Below are 22,849 nucleotides of genomic sequence, written 5' to 3'. Positions count from 1 at the left end.
GCTGGCGCTTAACGACAGCTGAGATGGTGTGTAGAGAGTGTGAATACCACCCACAAAGTGCAGACAACATGCGCTAGCTTCCTATAAGGAGGGGAATCTCTAGCAAATCGGCATCTTCCTAAAGTCGCCTGTCTTGATTAATGAGGCACTACTTTTCAACATGTGGGATCGTCAACGGCTCATTGAGAGTCTACTGGTAACGATAACGTGCAACTTGTTGCTTTCTACACGCGACATGCATACCTACTAACATACCTACCTGGTAACTCTACTATAGCATAGTAACAACGCCACCTGGCTAAACAAGTCAGCCCGTGCTTTCCATCTTCCCCTCCATCAAATACCCTGGCATGGCCTAGGCTTGGTTAGTAGGGGGAAAGAAAAAGTTGATAGGTAAAGCTCGGGCTTTTTCATATAATAACATTTCATCAGGCCCAAATTAAATTTACAATAAGTTATGGATCGTATTTCCCTACTAGAGCTATCGATGTCTAGTTGTAGTAAAATTAAGTTCTATTCTGACAATCTGCTTTCTCAATGGACATTTCGAAAATCCCATTCTCTTCTTTCCTTGAGAGGGGTTACTTCTGTACACGGAACCCCTGGCCAAGAACCCATGGCAATTCGGGTATCAAAAATCATCAATACGAGACTGTTCCTGACTAGACCTCAAAGTTAATCCATGACAAGGAGAACTCTCCTAGTCCATCCCAGTGAAAATCTCCACATTATGTCCTTCACATTGGCTCTTCGGACTATCACAGATGAGATTGTCCCTTTCTGTGGCATTGCACTAGGTATGGCCCTTTACCAGAAACTCTTGCTCTGCCGAGAGCGGTAAGAACATTGTGGTACAAAGCATCATAGTGGCTGGGGAATCGTTTGGATGGCGGACAAGTGCTTCATAACTTATTCAATAGCGTAGTCTTCATATCAAAATTACCCAATCGCAAAGCAGCCAATCCCCTATGTGCTTAGACTGATGCGGTGTACTATATAACGTTCCCCGTGATGACAGTTTCAACTCACATTCTAGCGTGTCCGATTAAAAGTGCAGTTCTCGTATAGATCATAACGCCCCGTGTCCCATGAAATGTTTGCCAGAAATGTAACTCAGACCGAAATACCAGGCGCTTATATGCGCCTCATCAAAAACATGGCTCAGCTCACATAACACTGCAGCTTCCAAAGTTAAATCCATAGCCTTGCTGGCATTGCTCAAGATAACCAGCATCCTCTTCAGATCCTACAGGAACATTGTGCTTTCGCACAAGACCTGAAATTTTGAGGCTCTGCTCGCCTTGACCATGCCACCATCTAAGCATTTGAAGTGACGTGCCCTCTTCATCATCTGTGCTCAATTCCCACTTGCCCGAAGACACAGCTACCTCGCACTGTTCCTTGGGGAAATGATGCTCGGGCAAAAACACAATCGTAGGAGCATCGTCTGGTGTTTCCCTGGGTGCCTTGACATTGAGGGTATACGTGCACTGTCGCAGATCGAATCCAGTGGACAAAACGTCACCGTACACCACAGTGGGTGTTGGGCGCACATAGGCTTCAGCAGCACGGTAGCCCGGAGCATTGGTTAGCTGGGGGTCTTTAGTAGAGGGCGCGGAGCTAATGGATGGGTTGGTAAGCGTTCGTTTAAGATTATCGGGTGTAACGTTTCGGTCATCGGCCACATCCTTTTTTCCGTTTGTAGCAGTCACAGTCTTAGCCAAATCCAGTGTCGACTGCGAGTATTCGGGAAGAGGAGAATCCGGAAGGGGTTTATCATCTAATGAAAGAATCGACAAGTCCTCTCCGTTCCAAAAATCTCCTCGAACGTGGTCATTTCTTGCACAATATGTCCACAAGCAGTGTCCTTCAATTTGCGATCCTTCCACGGCAAAGTAGTTGGCGTCCATTGCCGCTGACTGGCTTGAATAGTCACCCGTCTTGTAAGCCTTCTTATCATCCATATCGTAGGGAATACCGAACTCTGACAACACACAAGGATGCTTTCCCGTACGGTCGAGACCTTCCTGTCTTAGTGTTGCGAGTTGATCGCGAAGACAGTTCCGGATAGCTGTCTCCCCAATCCTGATGGCCAAGGCTGGATGCCAGTACTTGCCTCGCAGAACTCCAACCACGTCGACATTCCATGTGCTGTTCCAGTGCTTGGTCATGAGCGTGATGCCGTCGTAGTAATGCGGGGTGAAAGCCATTCGGGGGTCGTCATCTTCAGTTCCTTTGATCTCGGGAGGTAATTCCAGGGTGGGGAACTGCATGAGCATAATGCAGTCCTTGTGAACGGCGCGGCAAGTTTTGACATACTTGCGCCAGAAGTCCATGAAATAGGTGTTGGTAAACTGCGGATAGTCGATCATCTTTCCTGTATGCGGGTTTTTGGAGAAGTAGTCCTTACGCAAGAGAGTGTCAGTCTCGGGGTCCCAAACCCCGTGCTGCGCCCAGATACACTGGCCAAGCTTCCAGTCAGGATCGCGCTTCCATCCATATCGCGAGTCATCATAGCCTTCCGGTAACCATGCGATTTCGCCGTGTGGGTCTACCAGCGTGCTTCCAGTTTTATACGGACCAAGGCCACCCATTTCCCACGTATCGACCTCACAAGCTCGCCCCATGCCAGTCAACATCGTCTGCCACATGGTTGGGCATGTGCCTTTCTTCAAGGGGTGTTCTTTGGGGATAACAGTGAGATCTTTGTAACCAGTCATGCCCTTATTGGGCTCATTCATGCTTTCCCATCCAATAACCACAACGTCCTCCAAATCGCCTGCCTCATGAATTCGTTGGGCAAGCTGACTGCAAGCCCTCATGAAATGATCTTGTAGATAATCTTGGATGTTGACGCCGTCAATGATACACTTTGGAGCAAAGTCTTTGCCAGCGAAGAAGAGAGTAAAGATGGTGCCGGCTGCAAGTCGGTAGTAGTTTGTCGACCAGATCATTTTTGGAAACTCGTCGGGGTTTGGGTAAGTATTGTGTACAATAGCAGCTTCGGTCGCAGCGAAACTCTGGGGGTTAAGACCGCACGCATACAACGTCCATAACGGCGCTCCTGAGCCACCGGTAAAACGAGACCAAACGTCTTGATGGGGGTCCATAAAAATATAGAAACCGTATTCTTTTGCTATCCTCAGGATGTCGATGGTATGTTGAATGAAGTCCTCGTCATATTTGCCTGGTCCCGCCGCTTCAAGCGCCTCCCATGTAAAGATGTAACGGATTGTGTTGAAGCCATATCGTCTAAGGCGCGAAAAGTGAGATCGCGCATCCTCCTTGGGGAAAGGGCGTTGATGAAAGGATACATTGTCACCGTCAAAGAAGTCGGTGGGAACATGAGACGGTTGGTCGGGTTCGCTGGGGAGTTTAGCATCGGCGGCGAGGTTAATACCACGGAGGACGACCTGGCGACCGCGACTGTCACGAAACTGGCCGTCTTCAATCAACAGGCGGAAGGACGACATGGTTTGTTTTCTTCAATCGACGCCTTTGTTGGTGTCGAAAGAGCGGGATGGGGGAGAAAGGAAGAAACTGGGAACAGCCCGGGGGGCAACACTTGACGATGACGTTCGAGGCTGGTCTCCTGGGGATGACAGGGATAGGTAGCAAGACCCCTGTTAGTTAGCGGATGCGAGGCAGTCGGTCAATAAATGTATCAAGATAAGAATAGTGAACAACGAGATAAGTATTTGCGTAGCCCTTGAATCAAACATAAACAATGGTTTCAAATGGTATACCGCAATTTGACTGCCTCCTGATGATCTGCTACAACTCTGGTCAAGGTCATGAGGGTCATTGACATGAACCGTTCATCCATCACATCCCATCTCCCTCCCCCACCTTCCGGAGTTTAACATGAACCCGAATATCAACCGACTAGATCCGTATTCGCTCTAGCAAAGGTGCGAAAATACCAAGATCCCACTTTCGATAGGTAAGATGGATAAATTGAAATAGATTGGATACCTATTTGTAGATGTCATTTTAATAAGCATGAGCTATAGATCTGAGTCATAGAACAGTGTACATAGAAAAGTAAAAGTGATCAGCAACCAGGATTATAAGCATAGCACTATAATCAAAAATGTTTAAAACCCATAACCCCATGGATAAAAACAAACCGGCAGTTTAATCAAAATCGAGTCTATAGTAAATCCGCGGATATAGGGCGCGAATAAAAAGGCAGGATATGTTCCCATTTGCACGGTCGTATTCGTCATTAAAGTGGCCTTGGCTCTGTTTTATGCGCTAAAACTTACTATTGCCGCTCCCAGAAAAGTTTAGTCATCCCAGATCTCATCATGTCCGTGTAAGCGAAGCAGTGCGTGTCCGAGAGTCCGCACCGCACGGCACATTATCAAAGGCTCTATTATCTCTCGGGTTAGACAAGGTTTTATGCCTATTGATTATAATTGTGCGACTAGATGCTAGCTCAACCTCGTAAAGATCCTTCGGGTTTGTATGCGTGAGACTCGACAGTGCTTTTCTTACTAGACAATTGGAAGACCATTTTCTTTCGTCAGCTTCATCCTTCTTTCTCACTCTTACGTTAACCTTTGTCTGAAACTTGGTCAGATACTAAGCTCGATCAATGACAGATTGATTACTTTGACCAAAACAGGTATAGTCCTACGGACTCGCAAATCGGACATTTTACGCAATTACAAATGCGAAAACCCGGTGGCCGTTAGTTAACTCCGCTAGGTCACTCACTTATCCATGCCATGCCATCCTTCCTTCGCAACTTAACAAATCCCCCATTTCTTTTTACGTGTATCAACCTAAGTAGTTCTAGAAGCTCTCCCTCTCCAGCTCCAGAACTATTGTTTCAGCTATCATCCCTTATCTGTCGACGTTTCTACTTTTGACGACTTCTTTTGATACCTGTCACTGACCCACACCCATTTGTCGGCACTTCTGCCATTCCTGTTGTGGCTCGCACTAATAAGACCAGCAACTCGAATCACCCCTACGATTATCGATTTCTCTGTCCCGGTAGGATCTGGAACTTGACGGAATCTGAATTTCGACTTCGAATTTATTCGTTTTTGGGTTTTGGACTCTCCCGGTCCAAGTCTTGAAGCCGTCCGGCGCTTCCGCAGGACGAGTCGGAGACTTTCCCCGGTCTGCTCGGGAACGCTTCTAAAGGCCCATGACGACGCCTGGAGGGTTCGGGTGTTTGGATTTGATGATTTTTGCTTTTCTACACGTTGCGCGTTTCTATAGCCTCTAAGGCAATATACGTGGCTTTGTCAACATCAACATAATACCCAAATATACGGATATTATACTATACTAAAAGGTACTATGCGCCAGTCAACCACACCACAACCGGCTGGACCAGAGAGCCTTTCTTCTTCAAGGGTCTCTAAACTCGCCAGAAGACCACACCGAAAGTCAAGGAATGGATGCTTCAACTGTAAGAGAAGAAAAGTCAAGGTAAGCTTTGCTCCGACTCAAACTATTTCAAAGCTGACAAAAGTCCCCCAGTGCGACGAGGTGAAACCTGCGTGCGCCAACTGCGTACGCTTTGGTATTCCCTGCGATTTTGCACCACAACCATTATCTAGCGATGATTCAGCTCATCAGAGATCTCCTCCGGAGATTCTTTCAGTCCTGGCGGAACCTGCTGCGACACCACGTCGAGGCCCTGGCAGGCCACGCAAGGACTGGGCCGCTCTCACGCGACCACCACCGCCGCCTCCGGCATCAACATCAGACAGAGCGACGACATCTCCATCTTCCACTTCAGCCACTCCAGCTTCCTCGTCTACGATATCAAACTCCCAGATATGCTCCCTTAATGTTGCTGACGCAGAGCTGCTATTCCACTTTATGGCCAATACCTCGAAGACATTACATGATGCTGATGACCCTGCTGACGACATCGCATCGTTTTGGGCCAAGAACGTCCCCCAGATTGGTCTCTCTTACCACTTTGTCCTTCATATGATGTATGCCCTGGCTGGGTATCATCTTGTTTATCAAGAACCGAAGGGGACGGAACGGCATTCCCAAAACCTCGCTCTTGCAGCACATCATGCCGAGCTTGGCATATCTGAGATGAATAGAACGATAACAAACCTCAGTGAGACAAATTGCGGTGCACTATATGTCGCTGCAGTTCTCGTCTGCTATTGTACATTTGCTGCCGGGCCGACGGGCCCTGATGACCTGCTGGTATGCGTCGTGGGCGATGGAATTTCGCAAAGGTGGCTTCCAGTTATTCACGGCGTTCGCTTGATTCGGCAGAGCATTGAACCAGCAACGCTCTTCACAGGTCTCATGGCACCTCTGGGCGGCGGCGGCGCAAAGCCAGAACTAGAAGACCCACGACCCGAATACCTGGTGAAGGGGTTCTCTCACCTGGACTGGGTTGAACCTCTCGAGAGGCTTAGAGTGTGGATCGCATCCCACGAGAATCCAGACACCGCTTTATATCTGAGAGTTCACAAGTCGCTTTGTGATGTATACGAAGCCAATTATGGCAACTTAAAAGGGGTTATCGAAGTCCCCATCTCCAACAAACTTGTGTTTGGGTGGCTTTACCGGATGCAAGACTTATTTGTCGGGTGTCTTCAGCGTAAAGCGCCACAGGCCCTACTTCTTTTGGCATACTACGTCCCATTATTCAAGACAATGAAGGAGTGTTGGTATTTGGATGGCTGGGCGGCGCATTTGCTTGATAGAATAAGGGGGTTACTGAATGCGGATTTGTTGGGCTGGCTAGATTGGCCCGCAGGTATATCCCTACAGCCTGATATTATATAAGTCATATAAGGTAAAGTTAGAATCGAACCGGATAAAAAAAACCTTGACCTCGGAAGAACTGTCTCTGATGAAATATGAGAGTCTTGAGAAATGGATCAATAGTGTCCATTGGTATGATTGAAGGGTTTTATTGTGTGGTATTTGTGGAAAAGGTTCACAGCCATAGTGAAGAAAGGCGCAATAGCTGTAGTAGGAGCATGCTTATTGCTGAGGGGAGCTATAGATATATAAGAATATGGCTGAAGGCCATTCCCAGATAACCCCAGCTCGGCCACGTCTGATATGACATACGCGTGATTTATGTCAAACGCCTCAGCCGTTCCCGATGTATCCGCCTCGGCCAACGACATCAGTCCCTTTACGAAAACTCGACATGAAATGCGAAAACCCCTTGACAGTTCCACCTTGTCATTCGACCATTAGAGAAAGGTGTGAGCGGGCCATAACCTGTGGCAATTCTACTATTGATCTCCCATGTATCTACGCCTGGTATGTGACCATATGAGCGAAATCTCCTCTATGAGCGTATTGGTCCAGACCTCGGCGCTCCTCTCCAGCCATGTCGATGGAGGAAAACTAGTTCTTATACTCGGTCTTGATCAATCAAGCTCGTGCGACTTATCCCCAGCCGGGTATATACCAAAGATGAGGTACCGCAGTGCATAGTACACTGATTTTTCCACTCCATACAAATAGTCAACAATATCCCCCAGGCTCAAATTACAGTCAGAAGGGTCGGATATATGATTCATTAGCCTCCCAGGACCAAATATACGGTCCCGTCGTACTCTCAGCGGTCCTGAGTGACGCCAGGTGCTGCGGATCACTGACCCTCGCATTGGCAGTGGCTCCCCGATCATGGCCGACCAGACCTCTTCAGCATATCCGCGAAGTGGCTCTTTCTTGATGTACGTCACCCTGACATTGTAGAATACAATATCCTCTGCAGGTAGCCATCTACAAGTTCTGCAATTTGAGTGATCTGTAATTGGTTCTGCGAAGTGTCGATGCTCATGGTAGTGGACGGAATGGCAATCCTCAAACTTCTCGACGTGACATTTTGTCGAGAGTAATTGCCAGCCGATTGAAGTCTTGATAACCTCGAATTGCACATCTGATCGATGGTAAATTGGACCGTCCGGGGATTTTTCCGCATAACGATGAGATCGATGACGAGATCGGGTGCGAGTGTAGCTGTTCCTGCGTCGGCGGGACACATAACGACGTTCTGACCCGCTCGTGCTGCTGGAAAATGAATCATACCCACTGCGATAGGTAGTATGAGAGGTATACGTCCTCTCTGAGTAGATATTTCTAGTGCCATGGACGGCTTCTTCAGGCCTTGTGCTTGTTGGTGTGTTTCTGATGATTCTGGTGGGCTCCGATGGCATTTCTTCGATTGAAGTTTGAGAAGTTTTAGACCCTATAACTAACTCGAGAGATGACTTGGAAGAATTGTTTCGACAGCGGCGACAGCGCCTTCCAAGCTCCTGGCATCTTGTACATTGTCTTCTGGGTTCGGTACAAGATGACTCTGGCTCTTCGTCGCACAGGGTAGCCTCGTCTTCGTCGTCCATATGTCGGAAGATATCCTCATGTAAAGCATCCATGTTGGCTCCGCATATACAGTTTAAGGTGTATGCGAAAAAGACTCCAATGTTATGAAGATGGTAGGAGTTATCAAGGTTGGGAGGCAGACGTCTAAATACTTAGTCATGACTAGCAAGTACGGTGCAAAGTGTCTATCTGCTTCATTAACTTTTTGATTAACCTTATGTTGATAAGTTGCTGCAAAAAGAGTCTTCTACTCCAAGGCCTGTTGTCTCTTGCTTCTTAAGTTCATAAAATAAGCTGTTTCTTAATAATGGCTACTTGCCACTTGCCTACCTAGACTACTGACCTAGGTAGGTAGTGGTACTGCCTACTGATATCAAGGTGCCAGTAGTAATCACATTATTCTTTGGGAGCTAGGTACCTGCCTACATGTTTCTATAGGCAGTATGCCTTATTGAATTGAGACATTCAAGTATACATGGTTTTTCCCCAGGCTACAATGAAATGTATTGGTTATGCTTTCTGATGCTGTTTTCCTATTGGCCAAGGCGAACGATTTCACTACCTGCGTTTCTGCCTAAGAAGCCAAGTCATTCTGAGTATCAAAGCGCCCTTGAATTAGGTTTCTAATTCGACAAAACTTACAAGCTTCAATTTCAATGGTCAGATGAGTCCATTTGTTGGCTGCTGATTGCCTGTACGATATATATGTACCTCCTCATCCTATCTGTTAGCTTACAGTACTTGCGTCCCCAACTACAACCTCAGCAACAACTTTCTCGTCTTCTTTCAAAATGGATTTCTCATCTGAGCATTTCCAGCCACGGGATCCATCTCTCGAGACCCGGCCAATCCCCCACAAGCGCTTCTTTGATACCTGCGCGTTTGGCCCTGGTGCTGATCCGGCAATTCAAAAAACAGCCCGATCTGTCAGTGATGTGGACCTGAACATCAGACCCTCAGATTACAGTAATAACCCTGAGTTTGATAGTCAAGTATTCGAGAGAGAAAGGCAGTTCATGCTGTGGGTGCGCGATGAAGAAGACTGGCTGAGCTTTAGGAAGAGGACAGATGATGTCCGCAAGCTTCTTTCAGCTGTACAGGCCTATCGAAACAACATGTCTGGTCCGCTTGGCTCGGGTGTTACAGACCCAACATGGGGTTATTACATATTTGTCACGTCTTATACAGACGCGGCTCGTCATAATTTGGAGGCAGCCGTGGAGGCCTTGGTCCAGCTTACACTCAGAAGCTTGAGACGTATGTCACCTTCACTTTACTCGGAAGAAGCATCCAAAAGATTCAAGCTCGATGTCATCCAAAATAGGGAGGCACTAGAGAATGCGTCTGAGGATAGAGTCAGAGAAGAATTTCGTGCGCAGCTGAGAGGCTTGGGAATGCTTGAAGGCGATATCATGTTTCGAGGTATTGGCTCAAGCCGTTTCTCGGCGTGTATTCTTTTTGATCAAGACACAATCAGGGAGTTGTCCAAGTTGTCGTTTTCCCTTGATGCAGAAGAAGACGATGTGCAGTTCGGTGATGTGTACGCAAGGATGATTGACCCCAAGTGGGATTATCCAACACAGCCTTACCCAAACACGATTGAGGATGGTGTACCTTATCGGGGAGCAGACGACTGCCCAGTTACTTGTCTCGCAGAGCTATACAGAAGAATGGATGGAGATATGATGGAGGATTATCCCATGGCGGATGTCATGACCTAGGTAGATAGTATATATTCCTTAACTCACCCTACAACCAAGATCTGAGGTGGGACAATCAGTACGGAATACCAAGTCGAAACCTTTCTTCCATCCGTAAAATTTATTTCGTCGATATTCTTGAGTTTGTAAATGTGTGGTTTACATATAACAGGGCAGTGTGGAAATGCTTGAGGTCCCTAAGTCGCTATAGGGTCAGCTCTTGTCTCCGGGTCGGCCTGCATTTTAACTTTCTACATCCCCCTAGATTAACCTTCAGTCAACCATTGCAGGAGGAAAAAGTAGCTACTGTGTATACAAAAGCTTCTTTTATCTCCCTCACATTATAGAGCTTGGCTGTCGCTGTATTATCTTATTGGGAAAGTTAGTTATTAAGAAAAACTTAGGTTTAATATACTAAGTTCTTGATCTATGAACGAGGGATAGCTTGTAGTAAAAGAAGCCGCAAACTGAGAAATTCGTCAATAGTACAACAATGCCAATAATAGTAAAGGCAGTAAAAGTTCTTGATCTATATAGATCTTTTAGTTTCAAATTTACGAGAAAACTTTAAGAAGCTTAAGCTTCAGTATATGGTAAAAAATGAATAGATAAAAATATAGTCTTTATAGATCTTTTTTTTTTTTAGTTTTGAAAGTGTTAAGTTTCAGTGAGATTTGTAGAATGACAAAGTATAAATCAATGCTAGATAGATTGACATAAAATGTGGGGGGGGGGGGGGCTAAGTAAGGACGGTATATCTTCGGCTACCAGTCAACATTGAAATGACATAATTCATCCACTGGTCAGTCTAGTCAGTGAATGTATGATCCATTCAATTAATACCTACCTACTATGAAAGTATTATCTTTCTTCTCCAGGAACATTTCGAAGACCACATTCGCTATTGGAGGGCAGCAGTCGGTGGCCATTCGAAAACATAATCACAGCATCAGCACCTGAAAGCCAACAACAGTTCCCAGCTTGGTGGGGTCACCCTTGGATTACTCCAACATAACAGACAGAATCTAGCTATAATGTCAGGGACAAAAGCTGCCCTCAAGGGCATCAATGACGCTATTCGCCAACAAAAGTTCGATGATGCTGTGAGCAAAGCTCGTGACCTTGTGGAAAAGGACTCCAAGAACTACCAAGCGTAAGGAACCCGGGCTCTTTGAGAGCTGCAGTACCCCGCCATGAGAAGCTCAAGCTGACCACATCTACAGTCACATCTTCTTGGCATTTGCTCTGGACAAACAAGACAGACTCGATCAAGCTCAGGAGACTTATCGGTCTGCGACATGGCTTCGGCCCCAAGAAGCACAAGCTTGGCAGGGTCTGATCAAGCTGTTTGAGAAGCAAAACAACAAGAAGCTTGCAGACTATCACCAAGCAGTAGTCAATCTGGCTCAGATTTACCGAGATGCTGACGAAATGTACAAGGCTCAGGACGTGGTGATCAAGTTTGTCGATTTTGCTAGAGTAAAAGGAGACGACATTCAGTACGCCGAGGCACTGTCTATACAACTTCCTGAAAGTCCATTGTATTCTGCCCTCGAGGGCCGCTTCCCCCACCCAGCTAAAACGTATGAGACCGTCGCGCTCATTCTCGAGAAGTACGAGAAGCACCGAATAAACACTCTCATCGGAGAGCGACGAACCAAACTAGGTGCAAAGCTTTCTGAAGTCACTCTTGATGCCAAGCGTGAAGTGTACAGCCAGAGCAAACTGGAACACATTTACCGACAGCTGATCAACTGGACAAACGATGACGACTTAAGGAGACAATATGAGGAGAAGCTCCTGCAGCTTTGTTATGACCGTCTTCTGGTTGCACCATCAGGCGCTGAAAAGGATACAGAGCGCCAAAAGGTACTGGATCTGGCCAACGGCATGGTTGCTATCAAATATCCCTACAAACTCGCTTGGGATATCTCTATAGAATGGCAGGACAAGAAAGAGGTCCGAGAATGGGATGTCGACGTGCTTCGAGCTTATTGCTCCTTCTTTCCTGATAGCGACCTCTACAAGGTTATTACAAGCTATCTGACCAGCCCCATTTCACCCTTCCCTCCCGAGAAAGCTCAAGAGAAGGCCAGAGAAGCCCCCAACGACTCAGAGGAAAGCTCCGACGACGACGACGGTGGCGTTCCCACTCTCGTGGTACCTTTGACCGACGAGGACCGTCTTATCATGATAACCGAAGGCATTAGTACCGCAGATTCAGTTCTTGCATATAGACTTACAGGCCAATACCTCCTTCATATTGGAGAGTATGAATCGACCGTCGAACTTATGCGTAAGGGAATGACTCTGTTGGCGCAGGAGCGCAAGAAGACAGGTCTTTCGTTCGTCAATGCAGAAGACTCCTACTACCTTTCACTCGGAACAGCTCTTGTGTATTACCAATCGCCTCGGCATCATAAAGAAGCCAAGGAATTGTTCGACAAGGTTCTCGAGCGCGACACCACTTCTACTTCTGCTCTGATCGGAGTTGGCCTTATTTATGAAGAGGAGGAGGAATATGATGAGGCCATTGACTATCTCACCCGAGCTTTGGAACGTGACCAGACTAACATGAAAGTCAAGTCTGAAGCTGCCTGGGTCAAGGCCCTCAAAGGAGATTGGCAAACCGCAAAAGACGAACTCCAGGAATGTCTTGAACCCTTGGAAAAGCAAGAAACTGCTTCAAAGGAGTTGCTGGGTGAGACTCAACATCGCCTTGGAGTGTGTATCTGGAACATAGACACCACCAAGGCCGCGCGGAAGCAGCGAAAGGGAGAATCCGCATACGCATACTGGCTGAGTGCTTTGAACAACCATCTAAACCACGCACCCACCTACACATACCTTGGAGCATACTACGCTGATTATGCGAAGGACAAAGGCCGCTCCAGACGTTGCTTCCAGAAAGCGCTGGAGCTTTCTCACGCTGAAGTGGTTGCAGCTGAGAGACTTGCTCGATCGTTTGCGGATGACGGGGACTGGGATAGAGTCGAGCTCGTTGCCCGCCGTGTCGTTGACTCCGGCAAAGTGAAACCACCACCAGGATCTAAGAGAAAGGGAATCAGCTGGCCTTTTGCTGCACTGGGTGTTGCAGAACTAAACAAACAAGATTTTCACAAGGCCATTGTGTCGTTTCAAGCCGCGCTTCGCATCAGCCCCGAAGATTACCACTCCTGGGTAGGCCTTGGAGAGAGTTACCACAGCTCTGGCAGACATGTTGCTGCCACTAAGGCTATTCTCAACGCACAGAAGCTTGAGGAAGATACCGAAGCTGATATCTCTGGAGATACTTGGTTCACCAAGTACATGCTTGCTAACATCAAACGTGAGCTGGGTGAGTACGACGAGTCTGTCGCTCTCTACAGATCAGTCATCGAGACACATCCCGACGAAGAGGGTGTCATCATTGCTCTGCTTCAGACAACAGTCGACAGTGCACTCACTTCCGTTGAAAAGGGCTTGTTCGGAAAGGCAGTACAGCTTGCTACTGAGACTATCGAGTATGCAAAGACAACCAGCGGCAGCGCTTTCGAGACCTTTAACTTCTGGAAGGCCATAGCTGATGCGTGCTCTGTCTATTCATCTGTCCAAAGCCGCACAAAAGACTTCCCTTGTGATTCCATCCGAGATATTCTGGAGAAGGGCTCACAGGATGCTTATGAAATCTTCGCCAGTATCGATAAAGTCGGCACTGATGTCGTTTTCGCTCAAGGACTATATGCAGAAGACGAGCAGCCCGGTGTAGACCTCACCCGATGCATCCATGCTACAATTCTTTGTCATAAGCAGGGAGTTCACATCGCATCCAACGACCGCCATGCCCAGTCTGTTGCCTACTACAACCTGGGATGGGCAGAGTACCGCGCCCATATTTGTCTCCCACCCGAAATAAAAAAAAAGTCTAGCAGCTACATCAAGGCTGCGGTACGATCGTTCAAGCGTGCGATCGAGTTGGAGGCAGGAAACTCTGAATTCTGGAATGCTCTTGGTGTGGTAACCAGCGAGATAAACCCTTCAGTTTCTCAGCATGCGTTTTCTCGAAGCTTGTATCTCAACGAACGAAGTCCTGCGGCCTGGACCAACTTGGGAACGCTCGCTTTGTTGTCAGGAGATGTCAAGTTAGCCAACGAGATTTTTACGAGAGCTCAGTCAACTGATCCCGACTATGCGCATGCTTGGCTGGGACAAGGCTTTGTGGCCTTGTTGCATGGTGAAGCTAGGGAAGCTCGCGGACTCTTTACTCACGCAATGGACATTGCAGATGCATCTTCAGTACCTACCAGACGTCACTACTCGAGCTCTTTGTTCGACCACATCCTCACAGTTCCTCCCAACGATGTCAATGTGGAGTCTCTTATACAACCACTCTTCGCTCTTAACCAACACCAAAGTCTCAAGTCGCAGGATTTGGCCTTCGCTCATATGGCAACACTGTTCCAAGAACGCACTAATGAGAGTGGCCGTGCTGTGGAGACGCTTGAGAAGATTTCCTCAACCATTGAGGCTGACTACGAGAGCACCGAATGTCCTGAGAGCCTTGCTACGTTTGCTTTGGCCAAGACAGATTTGGCACGAACCTACCTTGCATCCGGCTCTTATGAGAAGGCGGTTGAGTGTGGTGAGATAGCTTTGGGATTGAGTAGCGATGATGCCGAGAACGAACTTTCTAGCGAGCAACGTAAGAAGGCACGATTATCTGCCCATCTTACTGTTGGCTTGGCCGAGTACTATCAGAACCAGTTCGATGAAGCCATTAAATATTTCGAATCTGCATTGGAGGAATCTGATGGTAACCCAGATGCCGTTTGCTTGTTGGCCCAAGTACTCTGGGCTCAAGGATCAGAAGAGTCGCGAGATAGAGCTCGTGAAGAGCTGTTCGCCGTGATCGAAAAGCAACCCGAACACGTTCAATCAGTTCTTCTTCTTGGCGTGATCGCCTTGTTGGATAACGATGAGGATAGCTTGGAGGCGGTTGTTGAAGAGCTACACGGACTTCGTACCAACCACAAGGTCACAGCATCAGAGCAGTCGGCCATTGGCGAAGTGTTACGAGCTATCGCAACTCTTGGTGAGGGACGCACTGAAGAGGATGTAAGAACGCAGATACAAACAGATATCATGCTATACCCCAACCTGCCTCATGGCTGGGCGGCTATGGCCCAATCTACAGGTGATGAGCATGCTGCTCAGATGGCGCTCAAGGTAGCATCAAGGGGTATTCCCCCGAAGGGTCTTTTGGATGCTCAGGATCTTTCAAAGGCATATGCAGGGACAGCAACAGCTGGGGACGCTCAACGAGCGGCATTCCTGGCACCCTGGGAACAAAGTGGTTGGACATCACTTTCTGCTGCCACTGAGGGTGTTTGAAAGACATGGGGGCAAGTCAATGACAATATAGAATGGCCACGTATCTCCGCGAAGTGTTGTCATGACTAGAGTGGACGTCAATCATGTATGAACTAGACTAGCCATTGTAGAAAGGGGGTATCGTGTACAATCCATACATATCTTTCTCACGATCTTTGCCTTTCGTTCTGCTGTATCTCCTCTTTTAATCTCGTCAATCTTCCATCCACCCACGCTTTCTGCCATGCCTCAATTTTACCACCAAGCATAATGCACTTATCTGGCTCCAATAAAACCATACCTCGCGCAATCACCGTGCCAGCCTTGAGCAATAACTTCTCGCCAATTTGAGTCTTTCCAACCCCAATACTATCGTGGCGTCGAAGTTCCATTGCATATATCTTTGTTCCCTTGCAGTCCTGTAGTACAAGTCTGTGTGTCGCATTTTTGCCTGCGGGTTTAGGACCTGCTGTATTGCGAGCTCCTCCAGGCCTTTGGGTCTGGTTTTCGTTGTTCTCATCGTCATCCTCTGCCGTGACACGTATGACCTCTCTACCACGCGTGGTCTCGCCTCTCGCCACAGCTTCCATTTCTTCAACTTGCTCCCATCGACTCAGTGTGAGATTCTCGATGTCCAGAACCTGAACGTGTACAGGCCTTGGGAGTCGCTTCTCACGGGATTCCGTAGATCCAGCATCTGGAGGAAAGGATTGGATAGCGCTTGTGTTTACGATGGCGCTGCTGGTCAGATCTGCTGTTAATAGCCTAGCTTTGGCTGTGGCTACGAGTGAAGGCATGGGTGGTGGAGGAGAGCGTGCATTTATGAGAGAGTTGAGAAAGTTTGTTGATGGATGAGGGAGATTTTGAGCCAGTACAGAAGCTTTGAGTTGATTGATAGGATCCATTTTTTTTGTTATTGTTGTATCATCGTATTGTTGATCCTTTGGTGTTGAGAAGTAGGTGATTAACTACCTACCTATCAAATAAAGAGTCCATACCTACTACCTACCTGGTACTAAGGTTCCATTATATCTTCATTACCTAGTAGCCTTGCCCGTGGTTGTAATGACGTTTCAGCGGCTGAAAGTGGACTGTCCCCTAAATTTAGTGTCGGGTGCCCCTGTACCGCATACCTTTAACCACTAATAGCCGTCCATCCATCTTCCACCGTGTCTCGTTCAGCTCAGGTCAGCCTTGTCAACCTCCAACTGTCGTCTTGCTTAGGCATCTTTTTCTACTTCTACGCCTCAGATATACCTTTGCCATGTCGACTATAGCCTCTCCTCGTGAGCCTCCCCGGCGCACTCCGACAAACTCCAATCGCCCATCCTTCGAGACCTCCCGTTCCGCTGTCGCCTCCCCCGTCCTTGCACAGGGGCCTACAAATCCTCCTGGACCCCCTCAACGCAAGACTTCGTCCAACCGCGCAGCTCTAAGAGAGTACTACAATCTTCGCGCCGCAGCTCCACGCATCGAGATTCCCGATTCTGAAGTCCCTGCTACAGAAATCGATGCCCATGATTTTAATGCCGACGAATATGTCACCAAAGTCATCACGAATAGTAGCTTGGAGGAGCTCATGAAGCTGTATACACGTGTAGTGGGGGAAGTGCGCGCACTGGATGCAGAGAAGAAGGCCCTGGTATACGACAACTATAGTAAGCTAATTACAGCCACTGAGACGATTCGAAAGGTACGGTTGCCACGGTTTGTTCGCTACGCATTAAGATGCTTACCTACCCAATAACCAGATGAGAGCCAATATGGACCCCTTGAATCCTATGGCCTCGACACTCGACCCAGCTATCGCACAGATCTATAGCCAAGCATCCTCCATCCGAGATGCGGTCCGTGAAGCAGTTCCTGCTCCAGATTCCGAACAAGGCAAAAGGCGAGAGGCCATGGCCAGACAACAACGGACAAGAGAACTGGCGATCCAAGTCCTAGCAGTCCCTGAACGACTACGTACACTAGTCGCAGCAGGCAAGATCGCACAAGCGCGCAAAGAATGGATCTTGCCACGGAAACTGCTGGAATCTTGGAAAGAGAAGGGTATTGGTGGTGACGATGTTGAAGAGTGTATTGAAGAGGGCGACGAGGCATTGAGACAGGCCGATGCCAAGAGTAGTGCTTCGAGTCCGAGGATACCGAGGGACGAGAGACTATCGAGAGATAGTCGAGCATCAAAAGATGGACGCTAGTACACGGCAGGTGATGATATACCCATGATTTTCAATAGCCTTTTGTTGCTCTAGCGCTTAACGACAATACATTTGGATTTGTTTTTCTCGCCCTCAACTCCTATTTGCCCTCCATAACTACACAACCATTTCTTTATACAAAATCTAGCCCCGGATCTATTTCAGATCGTTTACATCCAGAATAGTAAACGGATCCTTGTCTACCTTGCTGGTTACAACTTCCACTTGGGGAACCGTTTCTCGGATAGCAGCCTCCAATTTGGGCCTGAGCACCTCTTGAAGGTATCCACGCTCAGAGTTGCTATGGAAGACCTGCACCAATGTGCGACCCTGCTGGATGGCTCTCAGAGCTGAGTGGTGGCTTGTCTCGCCTGTCACAATCAGGTCAACGTCGGCCTTCTTAAGGACATCATAACCGCTGCCAGCGCAGACGCCGAAGCTGCTGACCTTGGTGGTCTTGATGTCAGCACCCACAGGACTTGCTACCATGACATGCTTGAGGCCGCCGAGTTTGTCAGCAAGGCGAATAATGATCTCAGAAAGAGAAATGGAGCTGTCAAAGCGACCAATTGCGCCGTAGCCTGCACCAGAGTGACTGGAAGGGGCGTTGGTGGCAGGAATCGCAACAGAGCGTTTGCTCTCGTGAGGACCAGACACAATATCGGCGAGCCACGTGTTGAGCCCTTCAGGGGAAGCATCAACGGCAGTATGGGGGCAATAGACAGCAATACCAGCCTTGGTCAGCTTCAGAAGGGTGGCTTGCTGAGGATCATTGTTGGTGATAGACTTGAGGCCGCCAAAGATGAAGGGATCTGATGCCATGTCAGTGGGAGTGGTGACATAGCGGATTCGAGGACATAGGAAACTCACGGTAGCTGACAATGACGCTGACATCTTGTTCAATTGCATCCATGGCAACTTGATAGGTCAAGTCATTCGTGACCAAAACTCGCTTCTTCTGCTTGGTATCTTCTTCCGAGTTTCCAACCAACAGTCCAACGTTATCCCAACTTCTGTCTGCGATCTCTTCCGGGTACAGCTTCTGCATAGATGCAACAACAGCCTTGGTGAAGGATGAAGTCTCAACCTGCCAGGCACCCCAGCCTCCGCTTTCGCTCATCTTGGCTGAGTGTGTTTGAGGGGATGGAGTTGAGTAACTTGAAGAATGGCAGGAGGAGCAAAGTCTGCTTGATACGTTGTATGAGACGGGATGTCTTGTGACAGGTGCGAACAGTATTTGAAGTGAGTTGCGTGTAAGTTGTCTATTCAATCTAAGAACAGAGCCTCTCATAGCAACTGTGCTTCAAACACGTGTGATATGTGCAGCCTACCAATGGGAGGAGAATTGATGTTAGCTACATGATCCTCTTGTTCATGATGATCAATCGGCAGATGACCGGGACTCACTCACCAATTATATGAGTTGAAAAGTCTGGGATATAAAAGGTGAAGCTAGAAACTGTTGGAGCTTGAAGCCAAAAGAATAAACGAAGAAAGGGTCCAATGAGCTCATACCGTGCGTAAAGCTCACACAGACTGTAACTGAACACGCCTGGAAGTCTCTATATTTGTCCACCCCGAGTCGGATCGCTTCGCACTGTACAGCCACTACCCCACGATGATATCTAATCAATCAATCAATCAATTAATTAATCAATTGAACAGAATCTCAACGCCCTCCTCCCTTCAACTCGGTCATTCATAACCCTGTAACTATCCTGTATTCTCCTCTGGAAACAATGTCGTCGCAAATCACAGACGAGTCCCTGCGTGAGGCCATCAAGCAGCGTCTCGAAGCCACACACGTTGAAGTCACAGACATGTCTGGTCAGTATCTTCCCTCGTCACTGTACCCCGCGAACCCCTCCAAGCCGATCACGGCGTAGAACCCGAAAGCTAACATGCGCAACTATCACAGGCGGCTGTGGACAAGCTTTCAACTCCCTCATCGTGTCTTCCCAATTTCAGGGTCTCAACTCTCTCAAGCGCCATCGCCTCGTCAATGCTGCCCTCAAGGAAGAAATCGCCATCATCCACGCTTGGACCGCCAAGTGCCAGACACCCGAAGAGTACGCAAAGACCAAGGAAACAACGGATGCGCCAGCGCAGGCATGAACTTTCCCCCTTCTTCTCCAAAATACCACAATCATACAACATGGAGTTTTTGCACAAGGACAGGCATGCGACAAACACAAGGCATGGAAGAACAAGGATGCGATGACAGGGTTTAGATGACAAGATATCCGTATCGGAGCTGTTTAGTGCCGCGATACATTATGAAGAAACAAAATATCAAGAAATCAACTTTATATAATCAAGACACCTTTATTGACAAGCGGTCGACGCGACAACAAGACAGCTCAGTCGAGAAGGTTGTCATTTCATCTTTTACGCTAACACCATGTCTTCCGTGAAGACGTCTCGTTACTCATACTCCCTTGTAAACCAACAGGCATCTCTTAACTTGAAAATCATCTACATGTATACGTCTACAACAGACCCAGCAAGTCGTCACTGTCCTTCTTGGGCTGTTGAGGTGCACCTCCCTGCGCCTGCTGTAGTTGCATCGCTGCTGGTAGCGGCTCGCTCGTTGACGCACCACCAAAATTCAAGCCCTCAAATCCATTCATCAAGTCGTTCATGTTGTTGCTGGGTGCTGCAGCTGAAGAAGAAGAAGCCCCTGTGCCCGAAGGTTGCGCCGGCGCATCGAACATGCTCATCATGTCGGCCATAGCCCCTGAGGGTGCACCAGCAGATGGGCTGGCCACTCTGTCAGGGGTTGCGGAAGCACTGTTCTGCTCATGAGAAGCAGGCGCGGCACCATCGAAATCAATGTCGAGCAAGTTCTCAATGTTGTTCTGTGCAGCACCGCCAGACCCATTGGATGAAGCCGTGGCAACTGAAGCTGCGATCGGGTTTTCGGCAGCGTTTTGTCGCTGCTCCTGGATAGCAGCTCGTTGAATCTCGTCGGCACCGAAACGGCCCTTACCGACGAATGACTCCGGAGGCTTGTGGTAGACTGAAGCAAGAGTAGAAAGTTCGGTAAGGAGCTGCTCCAAGAGAGCAGGCGGAAGACTTGTCATCGTAGTTGTGATGGTGGGCTTTTGGGATAGGACAATGTTCTGGCAAACAGCATTAGTAATCGTCCAAGATCATGCTCTATGCTCCCTTACCTTGGCAACTTCAGGGTCCGAGGAAAGAAGACGCCAGTACACATATGCCCTATCGCGGATATCGGGGTTATCGTTCTCCGCCGTAGCCGCTTGAAGAACCTTTTGAACCAAATTTTGGTTGCTGCCAGGCTTCTTTAAGAACAGCTTCACCACAGCTGTCAATATTTGCAATTGTGTCTGTGAGGTTCGGTTAGCACGAGACTTGGTGGAGGCAGTATAACACTCACCTGTGTGAACTCTTCCATAAATGACTCGACAAAGCTCTCTAAGATCTCATCTGCATTGTTGATCTTTTCAGCGTATTCACCAACGATCCAGATAAGAGATCCACGGGCGGTAGGCTCGTCCAACTCATCAATGTGCTTGCAGAGCGTAGGGATAACACCTTCATAGCCAGGGTATTTTCGGAGGATATCCTTGATGACCACAATTACTTCCTGAACAACGTAGTTGACCTTGGTAGAGATGAGGTCCTCAAGAGCCGCAACACACTTCTCAGCAGCGTTCTCGATCTTGATGGCCACCTGGCCAATAGCCTTGACAGCTCTTCGGACGAAATCCATATCCACTTCCAGAGCGTACTCCTTCAACTCAGCGAGAAGTTGCTCGTAGTTGTGCTCGTTCGCTATCCTGACCATGATTTCCAGTTTTTGCAGCTTGACGTATGGTGGGTCAGTGTATTTACAGAAGAAAACGCGCATCTCCTTGCTGAGAATATCTGGCTTAGCTTGGAGTAGGAGATCAATGTTGCGCAAGGCCACGTATTGAACCTCAGGTTGCGAAGCAACCAAGGTAACTAGTTATTATTAGTCAAGAGCTCCAATGGTGTTGGCATATACATACCAAGAGGAGGTGCCATCTTCTTGAGGTATGACCTCACTGACTCAGGGTTCAGAGCCTTCATGTGAATGAAGACAACCTTCACGGCAGCAAGAACCACACTAGGGTTGACATGCTGGAATTGAGGCGCTACACGCTCACAAATGTGCTCAGACTCCTTCTGGTCTGACGCAGAGTAGTCTGCCAGGGTCGTCAAAATAGTAACGCGTCCCCATTCGGTACACTCGTTAAGAGCCATAAGCAACTTCTTCAGCGTCACGGGAGTAACAATCAATGCCCTTGTCTCCGGCGCGGTCTCGGTGATCTCAGATAGAGCGGTCACTGAGTTGGCGACAACCATGGGATTGGGGTCGCCAATCAGTTCCTGGAGAGCCTCCAAAAAGCCGTTTTCAATACACATCTGTGGGTTGAGATCAAACAGTTTGGCGACGCAAATAGCGGCCGTCTTGCGCACGTATGGCGATTCGTCTCGTAGTGTCTTTCTCAGGGGCTCCTCCATATAATCCACCATTTTGTCCACTCTGATGCACCCCATGGTTCGGATCGCGAGTGCTCTTATCAGGGGATTTGGATCTTCGGAATCTTGAACGAAAGTATTGACGGCGAGAATGCAGAGATCGGGATGCGATTTGGCATAGTTCCTGGGCGTTCATGTCAGCTCTCTAAACTCACCACACAATGCGTAGACAGTTGTAGAGCTAAGGGGCAGCTCGACAGCTCTCTAATCCCAAATACATACATTAGGTATAGGTATACAAGTTTCTTCTGATCAAGATCGCCGGTCGCGATGTTCTTTAGCACGTCGGGGAAGAGTGCCGACACATCTTTGCCCAGCGTCATGGCCATGATGGTCTTTTGAATCGACTCCTTGCGCTCGTACGCATACTGCGAGACCAGACCAGCGCGCAATTCAAAGGTCTCACCCTTTCGAGGCACGGCAAAAGCACCCTTAATGCGGTTTACCGCCATCGTCGAGAGTTTTGAAGGGGTACGTGACAAAGTTCGAAGGTGACAGAGGTTGAGATTACGTTGATGTCCAGGATGGACGGGCGGTGACAGCTAAGTCGAATTGGTAAGGCCAGGTAGAAGTTACTTTCCCTCCTGGGTGGAAGCCTGCATCCACCGAATGTTCTGCGTATCGGGAGATACGTTAAAGATGCGCGACGTCGTCGATGTTATTGGACCGGAAAGGAGTTGATCGATCTGAGATTGATCAAGGCAGACGTAACTGTCACCAAAGATGCCAAGG

The 22,849-nt window shown here is 48.2% G+C and overlaps 10 protein-coding genes across 10 annotated transcripts; 5 read left to right on the top strand and 5 right to left on the bottom strand.

Moving 5' to 3' along the window:
• Positions 1-1,166: 1,166 nt before the first annotated feature.
• FPOAC1_009319 (uncharacterized protein) lies at positions 1,167-3,473 on the bottom strand (the record flags this gene model as incomplete). Its single annotated transcript, XM_044853746.1, has 1 exon — positions 1,167-3,473. One exon carries the CDS (start codon positions 3,471-3,473, stop codon positions 1,167-1,169), a length of 2,307 nt encoding a protein of 768 aa, XP_044706416.1.
• A 1,843-nt stretch (positions 3,474-5,316) lies between these two features.
• On the top strand, positions 5,317-6,770 carry FPOAC1_009318 (uncharacterized protein; the record flags this gene model as incomplete). The annotated part of the gene is made up of 3 exons (XM_044853745.1): positions 5,317-5,448; positions 5,500-6,662; positions 6,752-6,770. 3 exons carry the CDS (start codon positions 5,317-5,319, stop codon positions 6,768-6,770), a joined length of 1,314 nt encoding a protein of 437 aa, XP_044706415.1.
• A 923-nt stretch (positions 6,771-7,693) lies between these two features.
• On the bottom strand, positions 7,694-7,999 carry FPOAC1_009317 (uncharacterized protein; the record flags this gene model as incomplete). The annotated part of the gene is made up of 1 exon (XM_044853744.1): positions 7,694-7,999. One exon carries the CDS (start codon positions 7,997-7,999, stop codon positions 7,694-7,696), a length of 306 nt encoding a protein of 101 aa, XP_044706414.1.
• A 1,129-nt stretch (positions 8,000-9,128) lies between these two features.
• FPOAC1_009316 (uncharacterized protein) lies at positions 9,129-10,058 on the top strand (the record flags this gene model as incomplete). Its single annotated transcript, XM_044853743.1, has 1 exon — positions 9,129-10,058. The coding sequence occupies one exon, from the start codon at positions 9,129-9,131 to the stop codon at positions 10,056-10,058; it is 930 nt and encodes a 309-aa protein (XP_044706413.1).
• A 1,013-nt stretch (positions 10,059-11,071) lies between these two features.
• On the top strand, positions 11,072-15,407 carry FPOAC1_009315 (uncharacterized protein; the record flags this gene model as incomplete). Its single annotated transcript, XM_044853742.1, has 2 exons — positions 11,072-11,190; positions 11,261-15,407. The coding sequence occupies 2 exons, from the start codon at positions 11,072-11,074 to the stop codon at positions 15,405-15,407; spliced, it is 4,266 nt and encodes a 1,421-aa protein (XP_044706412.1).
• A 146-nt stretch (positions 15,408-15,553) lies between these two features.
• On the bottom strand, positions 15,554-16,291 carry FPOAC1_009314 (uncharacterized protein; the record flags this gene model as incomplete). Its single annotated transcript, XM_044853741.1, has 1 exon — positions 15,554-16,291. One exon carries the CDS (start codon positions 16,289-16,291, stop codon positions 15,554-15,556), a length of 738 nt encoding a protein of 245 aa, XP_044706411.1.
• A 359-nt stretch (positions 16,292-16,650) lies between these two features.
• Positions 16,651-17,587, top strand: FPOAC1_009313 (uncharacterized protein; the record flags this gene model as incomplete). The annotated part of the gene is made up of 2 exons (XM_044853740.1): positions 16,651-17,079; positions 17,138-17,587. 2 exons carry the CDS (start codon positions 16,651-16,653, stop codon positions 17,585-17,587), a joined length of 879 nt encoding a protein of 292 aa, XP_044706410.1.
• Positions 17,588-17,743: 156 nt separating this feature from the next.
• Positions 17,744-18,707, bottom strand: FPOAC1_009312 (uncharacterized protein; the record flags this gene model as incomplete). Its single annotated transcript, XM_044853739.1, has 2 exons — positions 17,744-18,399; positions 18,458-18,707. The coding sequence occupies 2 exons, from the start codon at positions 18,705-18,707 to the stop codon at positions 17,744-17,746; spliced, it is 906 nt and encodes a 301-aa protein (XP_044706409.1).
• A 619-nt stretch (positions 18,708-19,326) lies between these two features.
• Positions 19,327-19,702, top strand: FPOAC1_009311 (uncharacterized protein; the record flags this gene model as incomplete). The annotated part of the gene is made up of 2 exons (XM_044853738.1): positions 19,327-19,414; positions 19,506-19,702. 2 exons carry the CDS (start codon positions 19,327-19,329, stop codon positions 19,700-19,702), a joined length of 285 nt encoding a protein of 94 aa, XP_044706408.1.
• A 374-nt stretch (positions 19,703-20,076) lies between these two features.
• FPOAC1_009310 (uncharacterized protein) lies at positions 20,077-22,569 on the bottom strand (the record flags this gene model as incomplete). Its single annotated transcript, XM_044853737.1, has 5 exons — positions 20,077-20,709; positions 20,761-20,937; positions 20,988-21,556; positions 21,604-22,241; positions 22,340-22,569. The coding sequence occupies 5 exons, from the start codon at positions 22,567-22,569 to the stop codon at positions 20,077-20,079; spliced, it is 2,247 nt and encodes a 748-aa protein (XP_044706407.1).
• Between the last annotated feature and the right edge of the window lie 280 nt (positions 22,570-22,849).

The sequence above is a fragment of the Fusarium poae genome, chromosome 3 (genome assembly GCF_019609905.1).
Source record: "Fusarium poae strain DAOMC 252244 chromosome 3, whole genome shotgun sequence".
NCBI lineage: Eukaryota > Fungi > Ascomycota > Sordariomycetes > Hypocreales > Nectriaceae > Fusarium > Fusarium poae.
Note: the sequence above shows the minus strand (reverse complement) of the source record. Positions and strands in the feature narration are given on the sequence as shown.